Source organism: Salmo trutta, chromosome 26 (assembly GCF_901001165.1).
Source record: "Salmo trutta chromosome 26, fSalTru1.1, whole genome shotgun sequence".
Lineage (NCBI taxonomy): Eukaryota > Metazoa > Chordata > Actinopteri > Salmoniformes > Salmonidae > Salmo > Salmo trutta.
Window position 1 is genome coordinate 8,425,786 of NC_042982.1, and position 21,090 is coordinate 8,446,875.

At 41.6% G+C, this 21,090-nt stretch overlaps 3 protein-coding genes across 5 annotated transcripts; 1 reads left to right on the forward strand and 2 right to left on the reverse strand.

Moving 5' to 3' along the window:
• Positions 1-6,480: 6,480 nt before the first annotated feature.
• trappc6bl (trafficking protein particle complex subunit 6B, like) lies at positions 6,481-13,764 on the reverse strand. The gene is made up of 7 exons (XM_029714596.1): positions 11,522-13,764; positions 11,189-11,280; positions 10,982-11,049; positions 10,722-10,839; positions 10,524-10,607; positions 10,134-10,227; positions 6,481-9,205 (listed from the first exon to the last, which is right to left on the reverse strand). Exons 2-7 carry the CDS (start codon positions 11,276-11,278, stop codon positions 9,174-9,176), a joined length of 486 nt encoding a protein of 161 aa, XP_029570456.1. The 5' UTR covers positions 11,279-11,280; positions 11,522-13,764; the 3' UTR covers positions 6,481-9,173.
• A 148-nt stretch (positions 13,765-13,912) lies between these two features.
• On the reverse strand, positions 13,913-20,767 carry si:ch211-116o3.5 (myb/SANT-like DNA-binding domain-containing protein). Of its 3 annotated transcripts, none has more exons than XM_029714594.1 (4): positions 20,608-20,767; positions 15,035-15,504; positions 14,660-14,926; positions 13,913-14,461 (listed from the first exon to the last, which is right to left on the reverse strand). In XM_029714594.1, the coding sequence occupies exons 2-4, from the start codon at positions 15,444-15,446 to the stop codon at positions 13,941-13,943; spliced, it is 1,200 nt and encodes a 399-aa protein (XP_029570454.1). In that variant the 5' UTR covers positions 15,447-15,504; positions 20,608-20,767; the 3' UTR covers positions 13,913-13,940. The 3 variants fall into 3 exon arrangements, with proteins under 3 accessions (XP_029570454.1, XP_029570452.1, XP_029570453.1); XM_029714592.1 differs by lacking the exon at positions 20,608-20,767 and adding an exon at positions 16,443-16,666; XM_029714593.1 differs by lacking the exon at positions 20,608-20,767 and adding an exon at positions 16,415-16,666.
• Positions 16,815-18,058, forward strand: LOC115163019 (biogenesis of lysosome-related organelles complex 1 subunit 3). The gene is made up of 2 exons (XM_029714595.1): positions 16,815-16,968; positions 17,334-18,058. Exon 2 carries the CDS (start codon positions 17,344-17,346, stop codon positions 17,941-17,943), a length of 600 nt encoding a protein of 199 aa, XP_029570455.1. The 5' UTR covers positions 16,815-16,968; positions 17,334-17,343; the 3' UTR covers positions 17,944-18,058.
• Positions 20,768-21,090: the final 323 nt, after the last annotated feature.

Genomic DNA, 21,090 nt, shown 5'->3' on the forward strand with positions numbered 1-21,090 from the left:
AGATTTGAGACTGGGACTAAGGTTCACCTTCCAGCAGGACAATGACCCTAAGCATACTGCTAAAGCAACACTCGAGTGTTGTAAGGGGAAACATTTAAATGTCTTGGAATGGCCTTGTCAAAGCCCAGACCTCAATCCAATTGAGAATCTGTGGTATGACTTGTAAAGATTGCTGTATACCAGTGGAACCCATCCAACTTGATGGCGCTGGAACAGTTTTGCCCTGAAGAATGGGCAAAAATCCCAGTGGCTAGATGTGCCAAGCTTATAGAGACATACCCCAAGAGACTTGTCGCTGTAATTGCTGCAAAAAGTGGCACTACAAAGTATTGACTTTGGGGGGTGAATAGTTATGCACGCTCAAGTTTTCTGTTTGTTTGTCTTATTTCTTGTTTGTCTCACAAAAAAAAAACATGTTGCATCTTCAAAGCGGTAGGCATGTTGTGTAAATCAAATGACCAACCAAGTTGTAAGGCAATAAAATAGGAAAAATGCCAAGGGGGTTGAGTAATTTCGCAAGCCACTGTATGCTTGTAAAAGCTGTTCTGGAGGCCTATTAAGCTGCCAAAGCCCTATTAATACACTTTATGTTGGTGTTTCCTTTATTTTGGCATTTACCTGTATTCACTGCTGAAGGAAATGGGGTCGTATTGAGTGAAATGCCTTTTTTCCTCCTACATTTTTCTCCCGCTGTGAAGGTAAAAGTAGCTAGTCGGGCGTCTTGGATTCTTCCTCTCTTTTTTGGGGTAACAGAATTAATACTGATACTAGGATTTCTTACAATAATAATGTTACACTTTCCATTGTGATAAGGTATTAGTTGAGGCTTGAAATAGAATACTATTACCGTCAGTCAACCAGAAAGAATGCATGAGGTTATACCGATGGAATGTTTTTTAATTTTTTTATTTAACCTTTATTTAACTAGGCATGTATGAGGTATAGATATGCAAATGTATCATAAACGGCTGTGACACAACTTTTGTGCGTTTCCTATCCCCCATCGCTCCCAATTGTAAAGCTTTTCAAAAACTTCCTCTCGGTGCTTGGTATTTTTGCAATACAATGTCTGTCCACAGGGGAGAAAAATGTCTGGTTCGGAGTAGGAAATGGATGGCAGAGAATATATGACATATGAGATGATCTTATCAGAGTTCCTTGTTATCAGTACAATCACATGGGGGCTGGGGGAGGAATCAGATGTCATACTGCCATGAGAGAACACAGACTGTTCTTTCATAAAGACGTTTGACCATTTATTAGAGTAATTAGTGAGAGAGGAAGAGAGAGACAGATAGAGAGCGAGAGAGTTATATTTCTTTATCTGCATCTAAGACTGATGGAATTTCCTTGTAGTATTTCAGCACTTTTCCTCAAAGCACCACAGTTTGGTATTACGTCTGCATGACTTTCACGCAATAACAATAAAAAAAAAAATGATAAACAAAATGTATAGCTGAGGATATGCTTAGAAAAGGAGACAAACCCCATCCCCCACAATCCTATGTTTTTCTGCCCCCAGCAATACCCAGGTCACCATTTGAACAACTCCAAAATCTAAAACAGGCCCACACCTCACCCTCTCTTTAGGCTCTGTTGTTTATTCCTCCTTAAGGCCACTTGACAAATAATCTGGTTACTGGGCTGATTTGTGGATCCTGAGGGTATAGAAAGAGAGGCGGATAGGGAGGGGGTGGTGGTAGAGGGGGGAGGTGTGCGCTCCACCCAAACCTCCAGCCGCCCCCCTGGCAGAGGTAAGGCAGATGGGCTCTGGGTCAGAAAATGTGGAGATGATTAGGCCTCAACAGGCCGCTAGCTGACTAACCATTCCCCAGCTTCCAGGTTTCTGCCAAGCCTTCATGTAAATCATGTGGTTTTATGGTCTCTCAGCTATATGTCGGTTTGGTTGCTTTGTTGGCCTTCTGTTGTTCAGAGTGTTGTTTGGTTCCGTATTTCCTCACTGTTAAGGCCAAGCAAGGCCGACCCTATGGGAAAAATACTTTTCTGGCAACCGCATGTTGGTGAGCATGTCATGATATGTTTAATTTCCCAATGTGAAGTGTTGCTACTTAAGGGTTGGAATATTATTTTTGCAAAGGAAACTCAATAGTTATTCAAACTTTTCAAACTTTCTATTAACACTAAAACAGATGATGTTAAACCTCAATTACTCCTAATGACAAATACAGATCGTAATTGGGTCACATATTTTCTATGGAAAGCTACTGCCATTGTTTAATCAGTGTGGCCAGAAGACAAAAAGCCCACTTGGGTCATGGTAATAAATTTACCAGTGGATCTTTCTCCTTGCTCACCCTACACTAGAAAAACAGCCATCCTCCTCTATCCATCTGTGTCCCATTAGAGCTATCAAAATACACACAGGCTTAATTTAGCCCAGCGCAGAGGCCTTGACACCCATCGGGCATGCCCAGCAGGTACCGCACAGGGGCCAGAGGTGACGACCTCCCCTTTGCCCCCTGACATGGCCTCTTCCCCACTGCTGCCCCCCCCCCCCCACCCTGCCATTCCGTTCCTCATAACAGCAATCCTGTTGATTCAATTAAACACGAAGAACGCTGTGGCGCTCCCGCACAAAGGGGGCAAAGGTACAAGGCCAGTCAGGGAGAGAGATGGAAGGCAAAAGGCATCCATTAGAGCCAAAGACAGGCAAACAAATGCTCTGTAACCAGGGAGAGGCCAAATGGGTGGAGGTGGGAGGGGTGGAGGAGGTACAGGGGATGGACAAAGAGGTAATTATTTTGGGGGTAGCCCATTGGATCTCAGCAGCGATGACATAGGGTCAGCTGTGAAGGACTCGGTGGGGTCGACTGGCCACGAATGCACGGATTACCACTGACACGACATTTCATTAGGTAAACATTGAAGGATAAGCAAGAGTAACTCTTCTATGGGTTTAGGGGATGTGGCTTTCTATTGAGGACTGTGTCAGTTCTGAGATGAGAAGAGACAGGACAGGTGTCTGTTGGTGTGCTGCTCTGCAAACAAAACACAAACTACAATGTTGAAGCAAATGGAACGCATACAGTATACATATGTGTGATAACTTTTTATTAGGCTGAGATATTAAAAAAGGACATCTTTGGAGGTTATACACAAATAGGTATTCTTTTGATTTAAATCAAACCGTTGCTTTTAAGGTAGAGCAAGCCAACACACCTGAATTTCTGTCATGATGAGCTGGTTTGAAGGTGAGAAGGCAGAACCACCCAATCTCTCCTTTTTAATCTGTCCGTCTAAAGGTTTGTTCCCGAGAGCAGCCTGTTCCCCCATAGCCTTCCTGACTATGGGGGGGAGGGGGGGGGGGGGTAATAGGTAATAGTATGACAACAGTATGAGAACTTACCAAGACAGTATAGCATGTTTACAAACTGCACACATACTGAGGCCAGACAGTATATTGTACATTCTGTACATTCCATTACACTAACAGTACTTCAAATAAAAATGTAAAACAAATCACATGCGCCGAATAAAACAAGGTTAGACTTGACCATGAAATGCTTACTTACGAGCCCTTTCCCAACAATGCAGTTAAAAAGTAACAAAATTAACAAATCGATTAAAGAAAATAGTAACACAATAAAATAACACAATGAAATAACAATAACGAGCCTATTTACAAGCTTTATACAAGGAGTACCGGTACCGAGTCAGTGTACTGTGGGGCGAAGTAGTTGGGGTGATTGATTGAGGTAATAAGTACATGTAGGTTTGGTTTGGTGATTGATTGAAGTACTATGAACATGTAGGTTGGCGATGAGAAGCAGAAAGTCCGGTTAGACGTTTAATTACTTTCAACCACTAAGAGCTTTAACGAATGTTATATCAAGTAATGAAGGTATAGTAAATGGATTTGCTTCCAAGGATTAGAAAATTGAATAGGTGAAGTAGACAGTTCGTTTTGTTATCAGGCCTTGTGTTTAATGAATAGTTAAGGACATAGTCTCCCAGAACCACTAATGTCAAACTGCAAGTCACCCTTGTAATGCTTTAAGACCTCCCTCTCCAACAGCACAGCATAAATGGCCATTTTAATGAAATACCAGTTGGACCCAGCTTTCTTAGCCAGTGGCATTTGGGGCATTGTCTTCTTGAAGGACGGAAATCATGGTGATAATGGAAAGTGTCAGATTTGCCCAAACAATCCATTAAGTTAGCCCTGAGAAACCCAAAACCCACAAGGTCTGCCTGCATTACCTTGGCACCGGAGTCAGGTCAGGGAGGGTTTGTGTGTGACTGGGAGTTGAGAGAGTAGCACTTAAGGTTATTTGAAAGAAAGGTGCTCTTTAGTCCGGGGGATTCTTACACAACCCCACCCCAGTTCAGCCTAAACAAACCGTCCCATGTCTTTGTCATGGCACATGCAACGTGTGGCTTGTGATGACGATAACTTTCTATCTAGTGCGAGAGCTAAGATTCAGGGAAACAATGTGATTCTAAACAACTCTGTCTTTCAATTCTTAGCAGTAGCACTATTAGCGTTTCAGCTTGTGGAAAGCCAAAACAATCCCGTTAGTTCGAATAGGCTCAGTAGGCTACATGTGACAGATGATCAAGATTTTGGGGGGGGGAATCAGTGATGGAATTGGTTAACAATATCTTAACTGAAATTAGCAATGGAATTCCCAAATAATCCAGAGACCAATCTATCCATTTGAATAGCCTGAAGTGCTATCTGACAACACAGGCTTTGGCTGAACAGGTTTTTGTAACGGCAACAGAACCATTTGATTAGTGAACTGCCACACTAACCCCAGTCCACACAATCTTTTCCAAAGCTCAGTGATCAGGTAGCAACCACCCTTCCCCCCTTCAAAGACCTGCCTTCATATCCCCTTGATAACCTCCTATGGTCTCAGCCTGTCTTTTAATCAAGAGGAGGGGTTTATCTGGGGGAAGTGATTAGCCACAAGCTCTTACAAAAAACTAATCCTTTCACTAACGGCAAAAGATAAAAAATCTCCCCAGACGTCCTGGTATTGTAACCAGATTTCCTCTCTCACCCACAAAGAAACGATCATATCTTCCCTTCTGAGGAAAGAGTGGTAAATTAAAAGTTATTGTTACTTTCTTGGAGATATGGGCCCCATACTCACCCATTCCCTCATTCCAACCTTCTGGGAGATTTATAGGAGAAACAATAGGGGGAAAGTTATCTGGAGAGCGCAAATGTCAAACAGTTTGAGGTAAACCTCGAGCAATGACGGAGGTTATAGCCCTTTACGCTGCAAACAGGATAACACTGTTATGCTGTTTGAAGAACATAAATCTTTCTGCATACCATAAACTACTCTGCAAAATGAGTCTCTCTGAAGTAGCTTTCAACATTTTGAATTGAAAAATAATATTAACTCATATAGATGAGTATTTGTTAAATATTTACTTGATTAATTGAATAAACCTGAAACTCCTTTTTTTATTGTCAGTACTGTGTGACTGGGAGAGAAGTACAAACAAATACAATTAGATACAGATACACTGAATACGATGAGATGTGTAATAACATAGGTATGGGCAAGAAAATAATCTTCTCTGCATCTCTCTTTTGCCATGAGTAAAGAGTGGATTCTTGAGAACTTGTGTCAGCAACACAAATCAGTAAAGCCAGCAGCTATGGGGCAGTGGGTATAGGAAGGGGGGCTGCTTTTGTGTCAGAAGTACTGTGTTCACTCATTCACTCCCCAGCTGCAGACGGTTTTCAGGGCTCTGGTTCCCATACTTAGATTAAATCTTCCAAATTCGAGAGATAAATGAGTGTGTGTGAAGAGGTTACTGATGAAGAAGGGGGAGGAGAAAGGAAGGAGAAAAGGAGGACGAGGAGTGTTTTCCACAGGCTGGGTCTAGGGGGCGGGGACAGATGCAGGAGGGGTGGTGGGACAAGGAGATTTTCGTAATCAGTCCAACCAAAAAGAGTCCCCTTTTTTCCCCTCCTGTAACTTTATTGATCACATTGTGATGCAGGGAAGGCCTGGGAACACCATGTAGCGCTATGCAGGGTAGCAGCTGGCTCCCTGCCCAATCTAATCCACAATCTTACTGCTCCAGCACAATCAAGCTCTGGAGACAGAGACCATTTTACTGGAGTTTGGGGAAGAGGATCCTTATGCTGTCAGCCAGATAGTCTCTGTCCCTTTGACTTTGTTGTGTAAATGTTATGACATGCACAATGTTTATGGGCAATTCGAATACTCTTCCCTTCCTCTTTGTATGTCTTCATTTCAATTCTCCCAGGACTCCCTTTCATGGTCAGAAAAGGAGAGCTTGGTGCTGCTGAACATATCAGTGCTGCAAACATTACAAAAGTTAATTCTGCAAATATTACCATGCAATGTGGACAACAGAGTGTTACTGTGTGTTACATCTGACTCACTGCCAGCTTTCTGTATGTTGAATCAGTCTAACTTCTGTATCACAAGACATTGTGCCACTTCTTTCACAGTGGACATGATGAATATATTGAAGAGTTCAAACAATTATCTTTATTTGGAGAAAAAAAAAATACATTTAAAGACCATACAGCTATTAAAGTACAGGTACTTATAGCACAACAATCATGGTAGTAAAAATTGCATAGGTCTTTGAACCGGTTTCCTGGAATTACAGAAATACATTCACTACAACCAACTCTATATGGTAGAAATATAACAGAAATGGTACACACAGGGAAAAAAATTACATTTGAGGGAAGAAAGCTCTCCAGCACAGATGGTTATGCTTGCGAAACCCCCCAAAATAAAACAGAGAACTGCATCAGACCTAAAAGAAAGGAATGGGGGGGGGGGGGAATTAAGAGGTGGAACTGTGGAGGATGTTTACTTGAACATACATTCAGACCAGACGGGGTGTTTGAAGTTGGTCATAGTTAATTCTCTGTTTTAGAGTGATGGAGCAGACACCACCTCACTCCAGCCTCTTTTTTATGGCTTTAGAAAGGAGAAGTGAGACAGCTGGAGTTCTGGCTCAGAGCATTTATTTACTTCTCCCTGTGGCAAAGTAAAAGTTCTCCACAAAGAGAGCCTGTGAATGGCTCACCCCAGGTAGTCTTGCACTACGCACACCTTTTGTGTACCTTAGTTTAAAGCTAAAGCATTCTGTATTTGTTTCTTTTCATCAAGGGAAAAAAGGCCTTTAACCGAAGGGATGGCGCCGGTGACTTTGGGCTTGGATATTGCGATTTAAGACGTGTAAATGTGAGGAGAATGATCAACCTTTGGCTATGTTGAGGGGAGCAATACAAGGCTTGGTTTTGGAGGTACTGACATAAATCCTTTTATCCTAAGAATGCCTTTCCTTAAAAGGGCAAGGCAGGACTTTTCTAGGTAACCAGAACCAAAGCCAAACTCAAAATATTACAGATAATTAAATAACAGGACGTGGCAGTCTAAATAAAAGCTTGTTTTAGGAGAGCACAAATAAACCTGACTTGACTGATATGTCAAAATCAGGAAGAGGACACGGTCTTTGAAAAGGGTATAAAACCTATCATCAGAGGTAGGGAGAGGTTTCCATGTTGAATACAAATAGATTTGTAACGTAAAAAAAAGTCTGCTTGATGTCGAAATGAATGAAGCAAATATCACAAGGGAATGGATATCTGGGACACAATCCAGTCACATAGCCTACGTACATCCTCCTTCCTCTTAAATGTCCCCGGACAAGTAAAAACTAGGAAGAGCATTTATCTAACCTAGCCTAATTCTGCTGCTCTGTATTTATTCTCACGATCTTCAAAACAATATGCAGTTGACCATTACAAAGTTTTGTGCCAAATAGATCAATCCTGTCCAGTTGGTATTGAAGCACAATTTCATACAAAACAAAGAGGTTTTGGCTGTAGGTGGCTTTCCCTTTGAAATGCTGAAAGCTGAACACATAGCCTTTCTAGAGCCTGAGGCACTGATCGTAAACAGAACAGAATTAGGCATTTCAATCCATAAAACATTTACATGGAACAGTAAGAGATGAGGTAACTTCCTGTTTCATTAAGTATTATCAAACTTGATCAAATATGTTTAAAATAGTGTTTTAAAGCGGCAATCTGCAGTTGTAACAATAACAAAGCGTCTTTCCAGCCCCGTTTCGGTAAGAAGCTGAGGGATGGGTTGGAGAAATGTAACCACTCTGAAAGTCCTAGACAGAGCAATGACCATCCCAAATTATAGTTTTAACCATGTTGAGGCTATATAGTGTTTCTTTAAATGTACTTTATTTACAAACATTGGAGTAAAACAAGCTTATATTTTGGGTTCTGATGGGGTACGACAGGTGAACTAAGCTCATGACGCATTTATAAGTTATTTTCTAAAAATAATCAAAAAGGTACATATCATTAATTTATAAGTCCAAAAATGGATGTAGTAACTGCAGATCGCCCCTTTAAAGTATTATTTTGTACAAACAACATTTTCAATCCCAGTCTTAAATGCATTTCTTTTGATGCAGGGTAAAGCAGAATGATCATATCTCAAGATATTAACATGATTCACAAAGTTTGAAAGAGACAACTGGAGAGCTGGCTATCACTGCTATAATGTTCAACTGGGCTCGCTTTTCAAAGGAAAATGCACTCCAATTCCATTCACAGGCATGCTGTTGAGAAGAGTATATTGCAGAGACTACCCTCTAGTGGCAGAAAATAGTTATTTCGTCAACAACTATTTGTTGTTTCTATAGCAAATACAGTCAACAAAGAGCCAAGGAAATGACATGGGATGAGTATGAAAATCATTTGAGAATAAAAATGCAATTCGTATTTGGTTTCCCTCAACAACAGAGACGATACCTACAACAGACTAACTGCAATACCTTCACAAGTGTCACACTGAAGACGAATTCTAGTTAATACACAAAGACATGAAACTGATGTTAGGATACAAAATAAATCTGTTAAAGACAATTAAATAGAGGAATCGATATCCGGTGACTACATTAAGCTTTTTTTTAAAAGTATGTTATAAAACTCAAATAAGTGTGTAATTCTTTACAATTTATTATTGCTTTCTAAGGGGAAAAAATGGAAAAAAAAGTTATACAAAAATAATATGTAGTAAACCACCTTCAATGTAATGACATTTAAGGACCTTAAGGTTGACATTCACATTATTTTATTGTCACAGATGAACATAACTTTTTAAACAGGTGGGTCCTATTCAAATCTTCTGAATCACGACCTGGAATTTACCTGTGTGGGAACAGAAAAGTTGGTAATATTACTTAGAAAGACAAATATCTGACAAAGTATGGACATATTATGCACCTTGTCATGAAAGAAGCTACATGGAATATTTTTGCATTGTAATTTCAGAAAATGTCTTTAAGATACAGTATCTACAGCAATAGTGGAATTATTGGGCCCACACAAAATTGCATTTGAATGGTGCAACCTTCTTATTGGTCAACGAAAGACTGACCAGCTCTTGTTGTCAAATTAACTGGGCCTGAGTGGCACGCTAACCGATAACAATCCATTAGAGCGTGGTACTTATACAAATTATTTAGCCTCAGTCAATTTGACAAGAGATTTGATGGCCACAAAAATATCACATGTAGCTCCTTTTATAATGGAAAAGGAATCACTGAAGTGCTTCAGGTTCTGCACCAAGCTGATAGGTAGTCTGCTCAGAACTCACCAGTGTCGGTATCCAAAGAGGGCCCATATAGAAAGAGGTGCCTCTAACGGCGGTTTCAATAGAAACCACTGAAACGCTAGCTTAGCATGTCATGTCCGCCAAGCTAACTACGTAGAAACACCCGATCGTCTGAAGTTGCCGAGCTGTGCATGTTCAGTACAGCACTCCTTTGTAATAAAGTTGTTTATGACAAATATGGAATTGTGTAATTTTGTTACTTTCACGGCTACGTAATAAAGACACATTGAGCTCTTTAAGAAGCTGTCTCGAAGCTAGATAATGTTTTTGAAGTGAGATAAAACCTACTAACAAGGGATGAGTTTGTCACTCAGCTAGCCAAAGTCCTGCCCTGGACTGCTTAACAACCTTTACAGGAAGTGCCTGTCACTGAATACTCTCTGATTTGAAACATCTCTGTAGTATCGGTAATGTTTGGTGTGGTATGATGGTATATGATAAATGATGATAAAAGAGACTCACATGAGGGCATTAGGGAGACCTCAGCTGTCACCACGCAGTCCATACCCAAGTTAGACAAAGCTCCTCTCACCAATCCACAGGAGTATGCCAGATACTGTTGCAAAACATACCAAACAGTTACGGCTGAACGTTTACTTTCGAGTTAAATCACTGAAGGCCTATATTTCAATCTATTTGGCTGAATATTCTAGAGTAATTCTAGAGTAATACCTTGGACGAAATAGGGTGTGGCAAGCATTTTTGCCATCCAAGTACTAACATGCATACTTTAACTAATCATGTTTAACCTGGCGTTAGTGCCGGGCTGGAACAAATGTGTTCCCAGCCTGGTTCCCCAGAACCAAGATTTAAGACCACTGTTGTAAAATAAGAAACAACTGGATGTCTTACTTTTGGAGCTTCCTCAAGGTACTGCTTCCCGTTGGAAAACTGTGTCAACAGCGCAAACTTGTTGTCTTGCAAAACATAAGTACCCTGTGTAGAAACAAGACACACCATGAATATTTGGGAGGAAGGCCATAGGTAGTGTGGTACATCAGCAGCTGTATTCCTAATCTAAAGGGCTTTATTTTTCAAACATGGGCACACCTGGTGGTTTGTCCTAAGGTTGTCAATTTGCTTTCTGAAGACATTTATCCAGAAGTCTTTACAGATGAATTTCATGACATCCAAGTCATCTTTGAAGCTGGGCGAATCTTTCGTAAACCTGGAGGGGGTCAGGAAAACACAAGGTTAGCCTACATATATTGCCATTTCAATCAGGTAAAGTGATACTAAAGTACTTAAAGGTGGAACTTAGGTCAAACTGAAATACAGGGCATATGCAATAGTGAAAACTGTTGTCCTACCTTTCTATAAGCCCTTGTCCTACTCTGAAGCCCATGCCTTCCAGAGTGGACACACAAGTTGCCCTATCCTGTGTAGAAAAACCCCAAATAGCTAGATGTGACAACAATAGATCCAACAAACACACCTTTTGATGATGACCAAGCTTTCAAACAATGTTGAGTAGGTATGTCAGGTGGCTGTCTAATGACGTTACGAGCTTAACCTACCTTGTCCATCTCCCCTCTCGAGGCTTGGTCTTTGTAAATATGGGACACCATCTCCATGTGGAGGAACTCAAAGAGTACGTCGTCGGCCATGTCTGAAATAAAAGAAAAATCTTAATACGAAAAGCTAGGCAACGTTCTCTACCTGACTGACAAACGTTTAAAACATGCAAGCTAAATGATCCTGGTACACTGGTGGAGAACATCTAGCTAGCTAACGTTAGCCAGTGCTTGAAACTGCGGGCAATGGTTTCTTCTGAATTCAAATATAATTTGCTATCTACGTGCAATAAATATGATCACATATTGCTAACGCATGTAAATCCAACAAATTACCTATTTTACAGCTCTGGTTTGAGTTACTTTCGGCTAAATTGCTCACGATGTAAACAAAGCGTTACTTCCTGACTACGGAACCTGCGAAGGAGGTACAACTTTGCTTAGGCGTGCCGAAGGACAAATAGCTGGATAACTGATTACAGGAGAAAATGCTAAAAAAATTTCTTTAATGTTTTGTTTAGAAGATAAAACAATCAGACACTATGAATTGGTTAATAGGGTCACCAGCTAGGATACCAGCTAGGATGCAAATAGTTTGTTTCTTCATGCAGCTCACACCCTTCCCAGTTTATGGGAAATTCCCTTATTCATATTTTAAGACCATCACATAATTTCAATGCATGTCCTTTTAATTTGACAGGTTATATGAGGACAGAGACATGTTCGCAATAGGCGAGGTGATGCACATTTTCAGTCTGGGAACACATAAAACGTAAAAAGAAACACAATTCATGTTTTATTGAATATCTTCTCATTTTAGGCTACTTTTTGTTACAGCTTCAATGTTATGATAAAAGTATATTGGTATTCAGGGATCTGGTATTGCTTAGAGTTATTAGAGTATACTACAGAACAGTTTGGAGATCTTGGAGTGTCTGATGCTGAAAAAGGGCGCTCAAATAATTGTCCCGCAAAAAAAGCTTGCATTTGAAATAAATGTACATCATATTTTCCTTTTGAAGTAGGCCTACAATGTACATTGCAACATTAATTTCTAATTCCAAAATGACTAAAGCTACTGATGAGATTTGCAATTCATAAATAAAACCAGTCCTTCCATTACAGTGAATGTTTAATTCTTCACTTTAAAAATACAATAGTATCAATGACATTTTCAGACACGTTTCAGTCCATAAATAAGACTATCATCACAAGTATGCCTCTTTTTATTGTACTCATTTGGATTAGGTTTAATGTCAAGGTGCATCACATACATTACACTAAATAACTCAATATCAATGGACTTGATACAAGTTCTGATTGAAGCTGGAAATCATGTATTAAAATGACTTTTGGAGAGGTGGAAAATTGTCTTAAAGTCGCAGTGAGGTCAAAAATGTGATTTTCCGGTGTTTTATATATATTTTCACACTATGAGGTTGGCATAATACTGTGAAATTGTGAAAATCATGATAATGCTTTTAATGTAAGAGCTGTTTGAAAAGACTGCCTGAAATTAGCCATGTTGACAGCGTTCCCCAACCCCTCCCCGTTTTCGACTAGTCGTTCATTACAGCATCATTTTCATTCAATTGAACGTTCCAGAACGTAAAAATGTACTGAACGCAGCACAAATTCCAAACCTCTGCCAATAACAGCTAATTTTCAGTTTTCCCCTCCCCATTCAGACCACTCCCAGACAGTCCAAGCAAAATTCTTGCTTAAGACAGGTAACAAATTACAAGCAAAACATGCCATATTGCAGTACTGTCAAGATGTAGTAATACAATTCCAAGACACAAATTAAGTGATGATGTTGGATGACTCTCTTGTGAGATTGCAAATGTAGACTTCATTACCATATTGCACTTACACACTATAGTACCTCTCATCTTCAGCGAAACTAAAGCAAAGTAAAACACATTCACTGGCCTAAATTAAAGCAGCCATGTGTATCCACGACTATGCAAACAGCTGTGCAAATGGAGTTCTACAAAGTCCCTGTTTAAAACAAGTCTTCAATGTAGAAATTAAGTTACCAAAATATCCAATATGTTTAGGAAAGGGAACATTTAGAAAAGAGGAGAAATTTGGATAAATCCTTTGCTTGACCAGCTTCCACATAAATGTGTATGAGTTAAGAAAACATAAATTTAAACATAATTTGGGGAATCTAGCAAGTTTCAGTGGATGATTGCTGGCGAATTGGAATCTCTCTTCTAGACTAGAATAAATAAACCTCTGCGCTAAGGTTTGTCAAAATTCTCTAGATTGTAGACTTTAAAATATATCTGATTAAAACATCAGATTATTCACATTTGGACATGACAAAATTAAACTGAAGAGAGAAGTTGGAATAAAATACAAAGTAGCACTTTTTTTTTGTTTGTTTTTTACAATACATTCTCAAAATGGCAAGTCCCTCATAAATGTAAGCACCCATATTTTTTTATTCAACACTCTTAGAAAAAAAAAAGGTTATATCTCGAACCGGAAACAATTCTTCGGCTGTCCCCATAGGATAACCCTTTGAAGAACCCTTTTTGGTTTCAAGTAGAAACCTTTTTAGGTTCCATGTAGAACCCTTTTCACAGAGGGTTCTACATGGAACACAAATGTGTTTTACCTGCAACCAAAAAGGATTCTACCTGGATCCTAAAAGGGTTTTCCTATGGGGACAAGTGAAGTACCCTTTTGGAACCCTTTTTTCTAAGAGTGTATGCTCTCTTTTGTCAGAATGAAGCTTCAAGAGCACTCAGTTGTGCTGGCACTTGTTTGAGAGTCCGTTAAGCAAAACACCTTTCTGTGGGGAAGTGGGAAGCTGCTCTGAGGGGGATGGTCCTTGAGGTTCAGGACGCCCATGGTCTGAGGGCTGAGGGTCGGATGTGTCACTAGTTGAGTTCCCATCCCTGGAGGGTGATTCTTTGTGGACCTCCAACAGAGAGACTGTCCAGGAGGGAGATGTAGGCTGTGAGGGGTAGGCCTTGCATGAGCACGGCTGGTGTCCTTGGGTTTGGACCTGTTCCACTCCTCTCAAGATGCGCACCAGGGAGTTGTGGACCTGCTGGCTGATAGGAGTGTTACTGTCATCGGGTTCGGTCTTGACCTGGCGGCCTGTGGAGAAGTTGGAGAGCTGCTCCAGGACCTCTATCTGTCGGTCCATCATACCCAGCATGCTGCAGTGGAAGGCCCTTTGCTCAGCGAGCTGTTCCCCTAGCTGATGGTTCAGGATGTTGAGCTGCTGGAGGATCAGGGTGCTGGTGTCCTCACAAGTGCCTGTGGAGAAATGAACAGCAGGACAACTTGTATTTGTTTTAGGTTATCGCTGTAATATCTATTATCCAAAGCTTTAAACAATTGATAAATACAAAGTAAAATTCCAACAGATGAATAACATGATATTAGTTAAAAAGAACACATTAATTACATAGAATATAGATGGTCATGTAGCCACTCAATTATAAAAGCACTCACCAGTTTGTTCTTCTGGACTGCAGCCAGTGGGGTCCCTAGCTCCCTCACCATCATGTAAAGAGGGTACTGAATGTGGCTCACTCTTCACTGGGTAAAGATACTCTCCAGACAGACCCAAAGTCATTATCTCGTCTGACTTCAAGGCCCAGCCCGGAGTGCTGACGTTGGCCTCTATTGGGATGGCATTAGTCTCGTCCCCTTCTCCCTCTAGAGCTGGAGCCAGGCTGTCCTGCCAAGGGGCCACAGATTCGGGCTGAGCAACATCACCTGAGAAGAAGAGTGAGCAGAGCAGGCCAACGCAAAGCATACACTTCTTTACAATTATTTAATGTGAAATAATAAATGTATAATAATCCTAAAGCCAGAAAGTACTACCGTCAGTATGATCCTCCAGGTCTGAAGGGGTCAACACCACCATATTGTGTCCATCTGCAATGCCTTGCACTGGGGCCCCCACCCGGGCCCTCCTGGCCAGCATGCGGTCCAGCATACGAAAGTAACGGAACGACTCGATGGTGGCCAGGCGTGCAGAGGCGCTACGGTATCCTGCCATCTTGATCTTGCGGTACTTGTGCTTGAGGCTCTTCCAGCGGTTGCGTATCTGGTTGACAGTGAAGTGGATGTCCCGTTTGGCCAGGCTGTAGCGCAGGCGGCGGAAGTGTGAGTCATTGCGCTGACGCTTCTTATCCAGCTCATGCACCAGGTCCAGCTGCTCGATGAGGGCCAGCATGGCGAAGGTGTCCGACTCTGTCCACCACTTGTTGGGCCTCCTCTCACTCAGGTCCATGGTCTCTCCCTCCTCTCACTGGGTGTACCTGCTCTGGTAGCAGCCCCCTGGGCTCCTCCTGGTTGGAAGTAAACAAGAACACATGGAAAAAGGTTGAAGTACTACACCATAATGTAGGCTAATGTAATTTCTGTACATTAGAGGTAGACTGAGGGATAGCCGAATGATTATAATAAAATGGCCTGAAATAAATGTTAGACTTTCTACTGAAATAAAATGCTGTAGCAATATGCATCAAAGAGCAGCATTCAAGTTGCATTATAATAAGCTAGTATTCAAGACAGGAACACCGGTGTTGTTTTTCTTTTTCTTTTTTAAATCAAAGGTATATGAAACCTCATTATGGAAGAATATATGAGAGTCACGACAGCATCCTCTTTTGGATGCTAGTGGATGATAGTGGATATAAATGACAGAAATACATTGTGACATAAACCAATCCAGAGATGTTCATTACAACATTCACACAAGAGTATAGTGACAGTTTCTTCTCCAGTCCATTTGAAGTTCACCCAACAACAAATCACGACTTTCCCACGTAAATTCCACTCAGATGAGACATGGTGAGCTGAGTAATGTTAGTTTGTGGGCAATGTGAATTTATACAGACATGCAGGAACATAACGCTGTCTCTACAGCGACAAAAATACATATGCAATAGCCTTTCCCTTTTGGTACAGGGAAGAACTTAAAATAAAACTGATAGTGAAAATTACAGACAACTACATCACACACCATACAGTCAGAGACTCATAACTAGTCATCAACAGTCTGACAACTGACAACCAAACCAGCTACCACTGGCTGCTGACAGTGACCATAGCTGGGTTGCAGTGGCCGTGACGGCGAATGCTGACGATGAAGAATGTAATTTCTTACAAAACACTGCGGCAATGTCTTAGTGCATCGGTCCTTTTTTTCATGCACAAACTATTGCTCTAATTTAATAACCATAAAATAGCGCTTACTGTAACTGCTACAGATTACACTTCATACCTTCATCACAAAATATTTTACGCTGCGTCGAGGAAGCTTGCTTGCGTCGCACGATCATATGGAGTTTGTTGACATCAATAGGCTTGTTCGACATTGCAGCCGACAGTGGAGGAGACTGCCGAATGATTGATCTACAAATCACCGTCCGTCATAAATAACGACTCATTGTTATTTGTAGATCAATCACTCATTCACCATTTACCCATGATACATTACGGTTTTGATGTTCTCGAACACGGCCAATGACTGCGTATGGCTGACGTTCCAAATGTCACATGTCGTTTGGTCTCTACTCTGATTGGTCAAGAATCGTACTGCATTCTCACGAGGGTTAGTCTTTGTGAGGAGCTGCACAGATACTTAGATCTACACATCATCTAAATGTTCAATTTAGTCGGATTTAACAGACATCTAGTTGTAATGATTAGCGAATTTGTGCAGTACTTAGTTTGGGTCAACCCTAGTGAGTGAGTGTTTTGACCGACTTCCGGGTGCTCATGTGATTCTTTTTTTTGCAGGACTGGAGGTATGATTATTTGTTTTACATACATTTTTCGAATAATAGCAGGCTAGCTATCTATATTGACATTGATGAATTGATTTAATGTAGATTGATTAACATAACAAGCCAAATAGTTACATTTGATAACATGATTAAACGGGGGGCGCATTTCAATGGTTATTATCTCGCACAAAAAAAATATTTGGGCTAGTGACCAAATTTGGGGGGAGGCACATTCCGATGGGCAGCCAGGCATCATCTGATGATGCAACAGTTCCATTAAACAATGCATACCATCAGAACATGCTTCACTGTTCCATTAAACTATGCCTCTCCATAAAATATTATATTTTCTACTGTTGGCGTTCACAATTATCTTGTGTATTTAGGTGGTGTGGAATGGCAAGTGAAAAATACCAGATAGTAGTGCAAGGCGAGGCGTCAGAAACCGACTCAGATGATGAGGTATACATCACTTCCCTCTCTCCACATTCAACTGCCGGAGGGCAAAAGGTACCAGGGGAAGCATCTGAGACTGACAGCGAGGGGGAGGTTGAGAAAGTACGGAAATGTGTCATTCCTGCAAGCTCTGAAAACCCACAAATATTACACAAGGACTTAACTCCCCTGCTTGTGATCAGAGATAACCCTGACATTCAGTCCGTGGTAGAGGAGTTGGTTGTGTCTAGGCCTGAACACAGTGGGCTCTACTACAACACTTTACTCCAGCTGAAATTACAGGAGAGCAATGCACGTCTGTGCTCGGATGTGTCCCACACCATCAAACAGGTGTATGGTAATGCCACAAAGGAGATACGCATGGCCACAACCCACCTAAACAGCTCCCAGAACGGCATCATCAACGCCTCCCACAGCATCCGACTCATTCTGGAGGACCTCAAGTCCGTCTCAGAGAAAATAGACATTATCACCAGCTGTTATCTATTCCCCGATATTACCATCCCCTCCTCTCCCACTACCCCTATTCTCGGACAGTGATGTTCCTCATTCATTGTTTCATATGTATTATGTAAGCTAAACAATAGACTTGGAGTATCGTTATTTGTAAAAGGCACTTGCATTAGGTGAATAAATGATGCATGCCATTATACTATTACTGCTCTTTGTTATTCAGATAGCTTATTCATTGTAGTTGGTCATAAAGGATGCTTATTGCTCTCGATCATACGTTCAAGTATTTAGCTGTTCACATTCACAACCACATGAGATGTCTTGTCAATCACTGTCTTTTCCACTGCACCAAACCTTGTGTAGGCCTAGTGCACAGCCCACTCTTGTGGTGTCAGCAAGGCACTGCAAGGGATGCGACCGCTGTGGTCATTTTTGCGTAGGCCTAGAGTTGAAGAAACTACAGAATCCCCATTTATTAACAAAATAATGACATCATTGAATTCTAGATCATTTTTTTATCCAATGGGATTCCGGAGGGTTTGATTAGCCATTATTTTTGCAATCACTGACATGTCGGGTGAGACTGAGCATTTGGCATGGCACCCAGGAAGTGCGAACTGAAAGTGATCCATTCTCCCAAGATCGTCTGAAGGGCATGTCTGATCGCACTAGGGCTGGGCGGTATACCGTATTTTACTATATACCGGTTTGGGTTTTTACTTTACCTTCTATAACAGTATTTTAATGTTTGGCTTGTTAAATGTGATATGCTGTGTGTAACGTCCATTTTCTCTCTCTTTCCATGCCGCTTTCCACACAGACCTAGTCCCATCCCCTGCCACTCAAGGAGCGCATTTGTTGTTGCTTGACCACGAGACACTTTCGTTCAGTCTGCATGGTCAATGCAGCACATGCAACAATGTTGATGACAATGATGTTGTTTCCACTTTGATCTTAATATAAATCCAAGTGCGTTCTATAATTACAATATTAGTTTGTGTTTCTTACATCTACAAACAGCTAGTTAGTATTTTCTTAGCAAGTTAAGCTAAATCGTGTTTGCAACTAATGCTAATCGCTAGTTAGCTGGCAAGTCAGAGCAAATGTAGCTAGCTAGATCTCACTGCTGCTCCAATAAACTAGAGATGCTCCATCGAGTTAACACCCTGTCAGCAGCTGTTGGTATTTCATTGGCAGGTTCAACTTTTCCATCTAGAGAACAATGCAGACATGACATTGTGTGACACAGTGATATATACACTTATCGGCCAGTTTATTAGGTACACCTATCTAGTACCGGGTCGGACCCCACTTTGCCTCAAGAACAGACAGAAGTTTTTGGGGAATGGAAACGTTGCTCAGTTGGTATCAAGGGACCAATTGTGTGCCATAAAAACATTTCCCACACCATTACACCACAGCCACCAGCCTGTAGCATTGACACGAGGCAGGATGGGGTCATGGACTCGTGCTGCTGATGCCAAATCCTGGCTGCCATCAACATGATGCAACGGGAACTGGGATTTGTTGGTCCAGGCAATGTTTTTCCACTCCTCAATTGTCCAGTGTTGGTGGTCGCGTCCTCGCTGGAGCTACTTCTTGTTTTTAGCTGAAATGTTCCACCGGGATGTTGGTCCATGCTGACGTGATGGCATCACGCAGTTGCTGCTGATTGGATGGTGGTACATTCATTCTGCAAACAGCCCATCCCATCTCATCCCAAAGATGCTCTATTGGGTTGAAGTCTGCCGACTGCGCAGGCCATTCAAGTATTCTGAACTCGCTGTCATGTTCCAGACAACGTTTTTCCACTCTTCAATTGCCCAGTGTTAGTGATCACGTGCCCACTGGAGCCGCTTCTTGTTTTTAGCTGATAGGAGTGGAACCCGGTGTGGTCATCTGCTGCAATAGCCCATCCGTGACAAGGAATGGCGAGTTGGGCATTCCGAGATTTCGTTCTGCACACCACTGTTGTACATCGCCGTTATTTGTCTATTTGTGGCCCGCCTGTTAGCTTGCACGATTCTTGCCATTCTCCTTCGACGAGCTGTTTCGCCCACAGGACTGCCACAGTTTTTTTTTCCTCCGCACCATTATCGGTAAACCCTAGACATTGTCTTGCGTAAAAAGCCCAGTGGGGCGTCCGTTTCTGAGATACTCGGTCCGGTGCGCTTGGCATCGACGATCATACCACGCTTAAAGTCGCTTAGGCCTTTCTAACAGTATCTGAATGCCTCGATGCCTGTCAGCTTGCCTTATATAGCAAGCCACGGCCATATGACTCACTGTCTGTAGGAACGATGTACCTAATAAACTGGCAGGTGAGTGTATTTTGAAAAGGTTATGGCGTGTAGGAAGAAACACCATTTATGATTGCTCGCAAGGGACTGTACGGTATGCAGTCTGCTGCTATGAATGCCACGCTTGTGAGCTGAGCGCTATTAGCACACATCGCTCCTGAAACAGAACATTTCAAGGTCACTGACTTGCCATTTTTGCATGTTAACAAGTACACAATAGCAGCAGACTGAGGGAAACTGTCAAACAATTATTTTACGGGTGCATTGGGTTCTGTTGTTACTGATCTGTCTGATTCAAAATTCATTTTATACACTGATGGACTTAGCTAAATGAGTTATGTAAATACCATAATAATGATCTATGCATGATACTGTATACTGACCTCCATGATATACTAGCCTATATCATAAAATAATTCTAACAGCATAAAGATTCTTATTTTTAACGTACCTCTTTGCAGATGTCCTCTGTGCTCATACTGATTACTGTTCCAATCCGCAGATGGCTTTGACTTGGCCCTGTCTCTCAGGCTGGCTCCTGCTCTAACCCAAGCCAGTTTTACTTTAATGGATTGGTCCAGGTTGACTGTACACAGTCTGAGCTGATCAACATCCTTCAGAGTAAACTGGAAACAGATGATCTCTGAGCATGTGGGGCTCCAGACTGGTCTCACTGAACACCTCCCATAAGGTCTTGGCCTGGATGATATCACCATCACCGTCATCAATGTCAGCCCTCTGCTGGTGGTCCTCTGAGCATTGCAGGATCCAGCTCAGACGGCAGGGCCAAAGGTTGGCAATCACCACCCAGGCAGCAAGGTCTTTAGCTTTGGAGAGGCTCCCGTAATTCATCGCATCCATGACGATGACTCACCCCTACAGAGTTTATTATCCTTCTCATATGCACATAAGATAAACATGAAGAGGGTTGCAT

What these genes read in the sequence shown, in the direction of transcription:
- si:ch211-116o3.5 (XM_029714594.1), bottom strand. Translation starts at nt 15,446, where the DNA reads ATGGACCTGAGTGAGAGGAGGCCCAACAAGTGGTGGACAGAGTCGGAC. An exon ending in CCTGGAGGATCATACTGACG is followed by an intron (nt 14,927 to 15,034) that starts GTAGTACTTTCT and finishes TCTTCTTCTCAG; the next exon opens with GTGATGTTGCTCAGCCCGAA. An exon ending in CAGTCCAGAAGAACAAACTG is followed by an intron (nt 14,462 to 14,659) that starts GTGAGTGCTTTT and finishes ATTTCTCCACAG; the next exon opens with GCACTTGTGAGGACACCAGC.
- trappc6bl (XM_029714596.1), bottom strand. Translation starts at nt 11,278, where the DNA reads ATGGCCGACGACGTACTCTTTGAGTTCCTCCACATGGAGATGGTGTCC. An exon ending in ACCTTGAGGAAGCTCCAAAA is followed by an intron (nt 10,228 to 10,523) that starts GTAAGACATCCA and finishes GTTTTGCAACAG; the next exon opens with TATCTGGCATACTCCTGTGG. An exon ending in GGTCTCCCTAATGCCCTCAT is followed by an intron (nt 9,206 to 10,133) that starts GTGAGTCTCTTT and finishes GTTCCCACACAG; the next exon opens with GTAAATTCCAGGTCGTGATT.
- LOC115163019 (XM_029714595.1), top strand. Translation starts at nt 17,344, where the DNA reads ATGGCAAGTGAAAAATACCAGATAGTAGTGCAAGGCGAGGCGTCAGAA.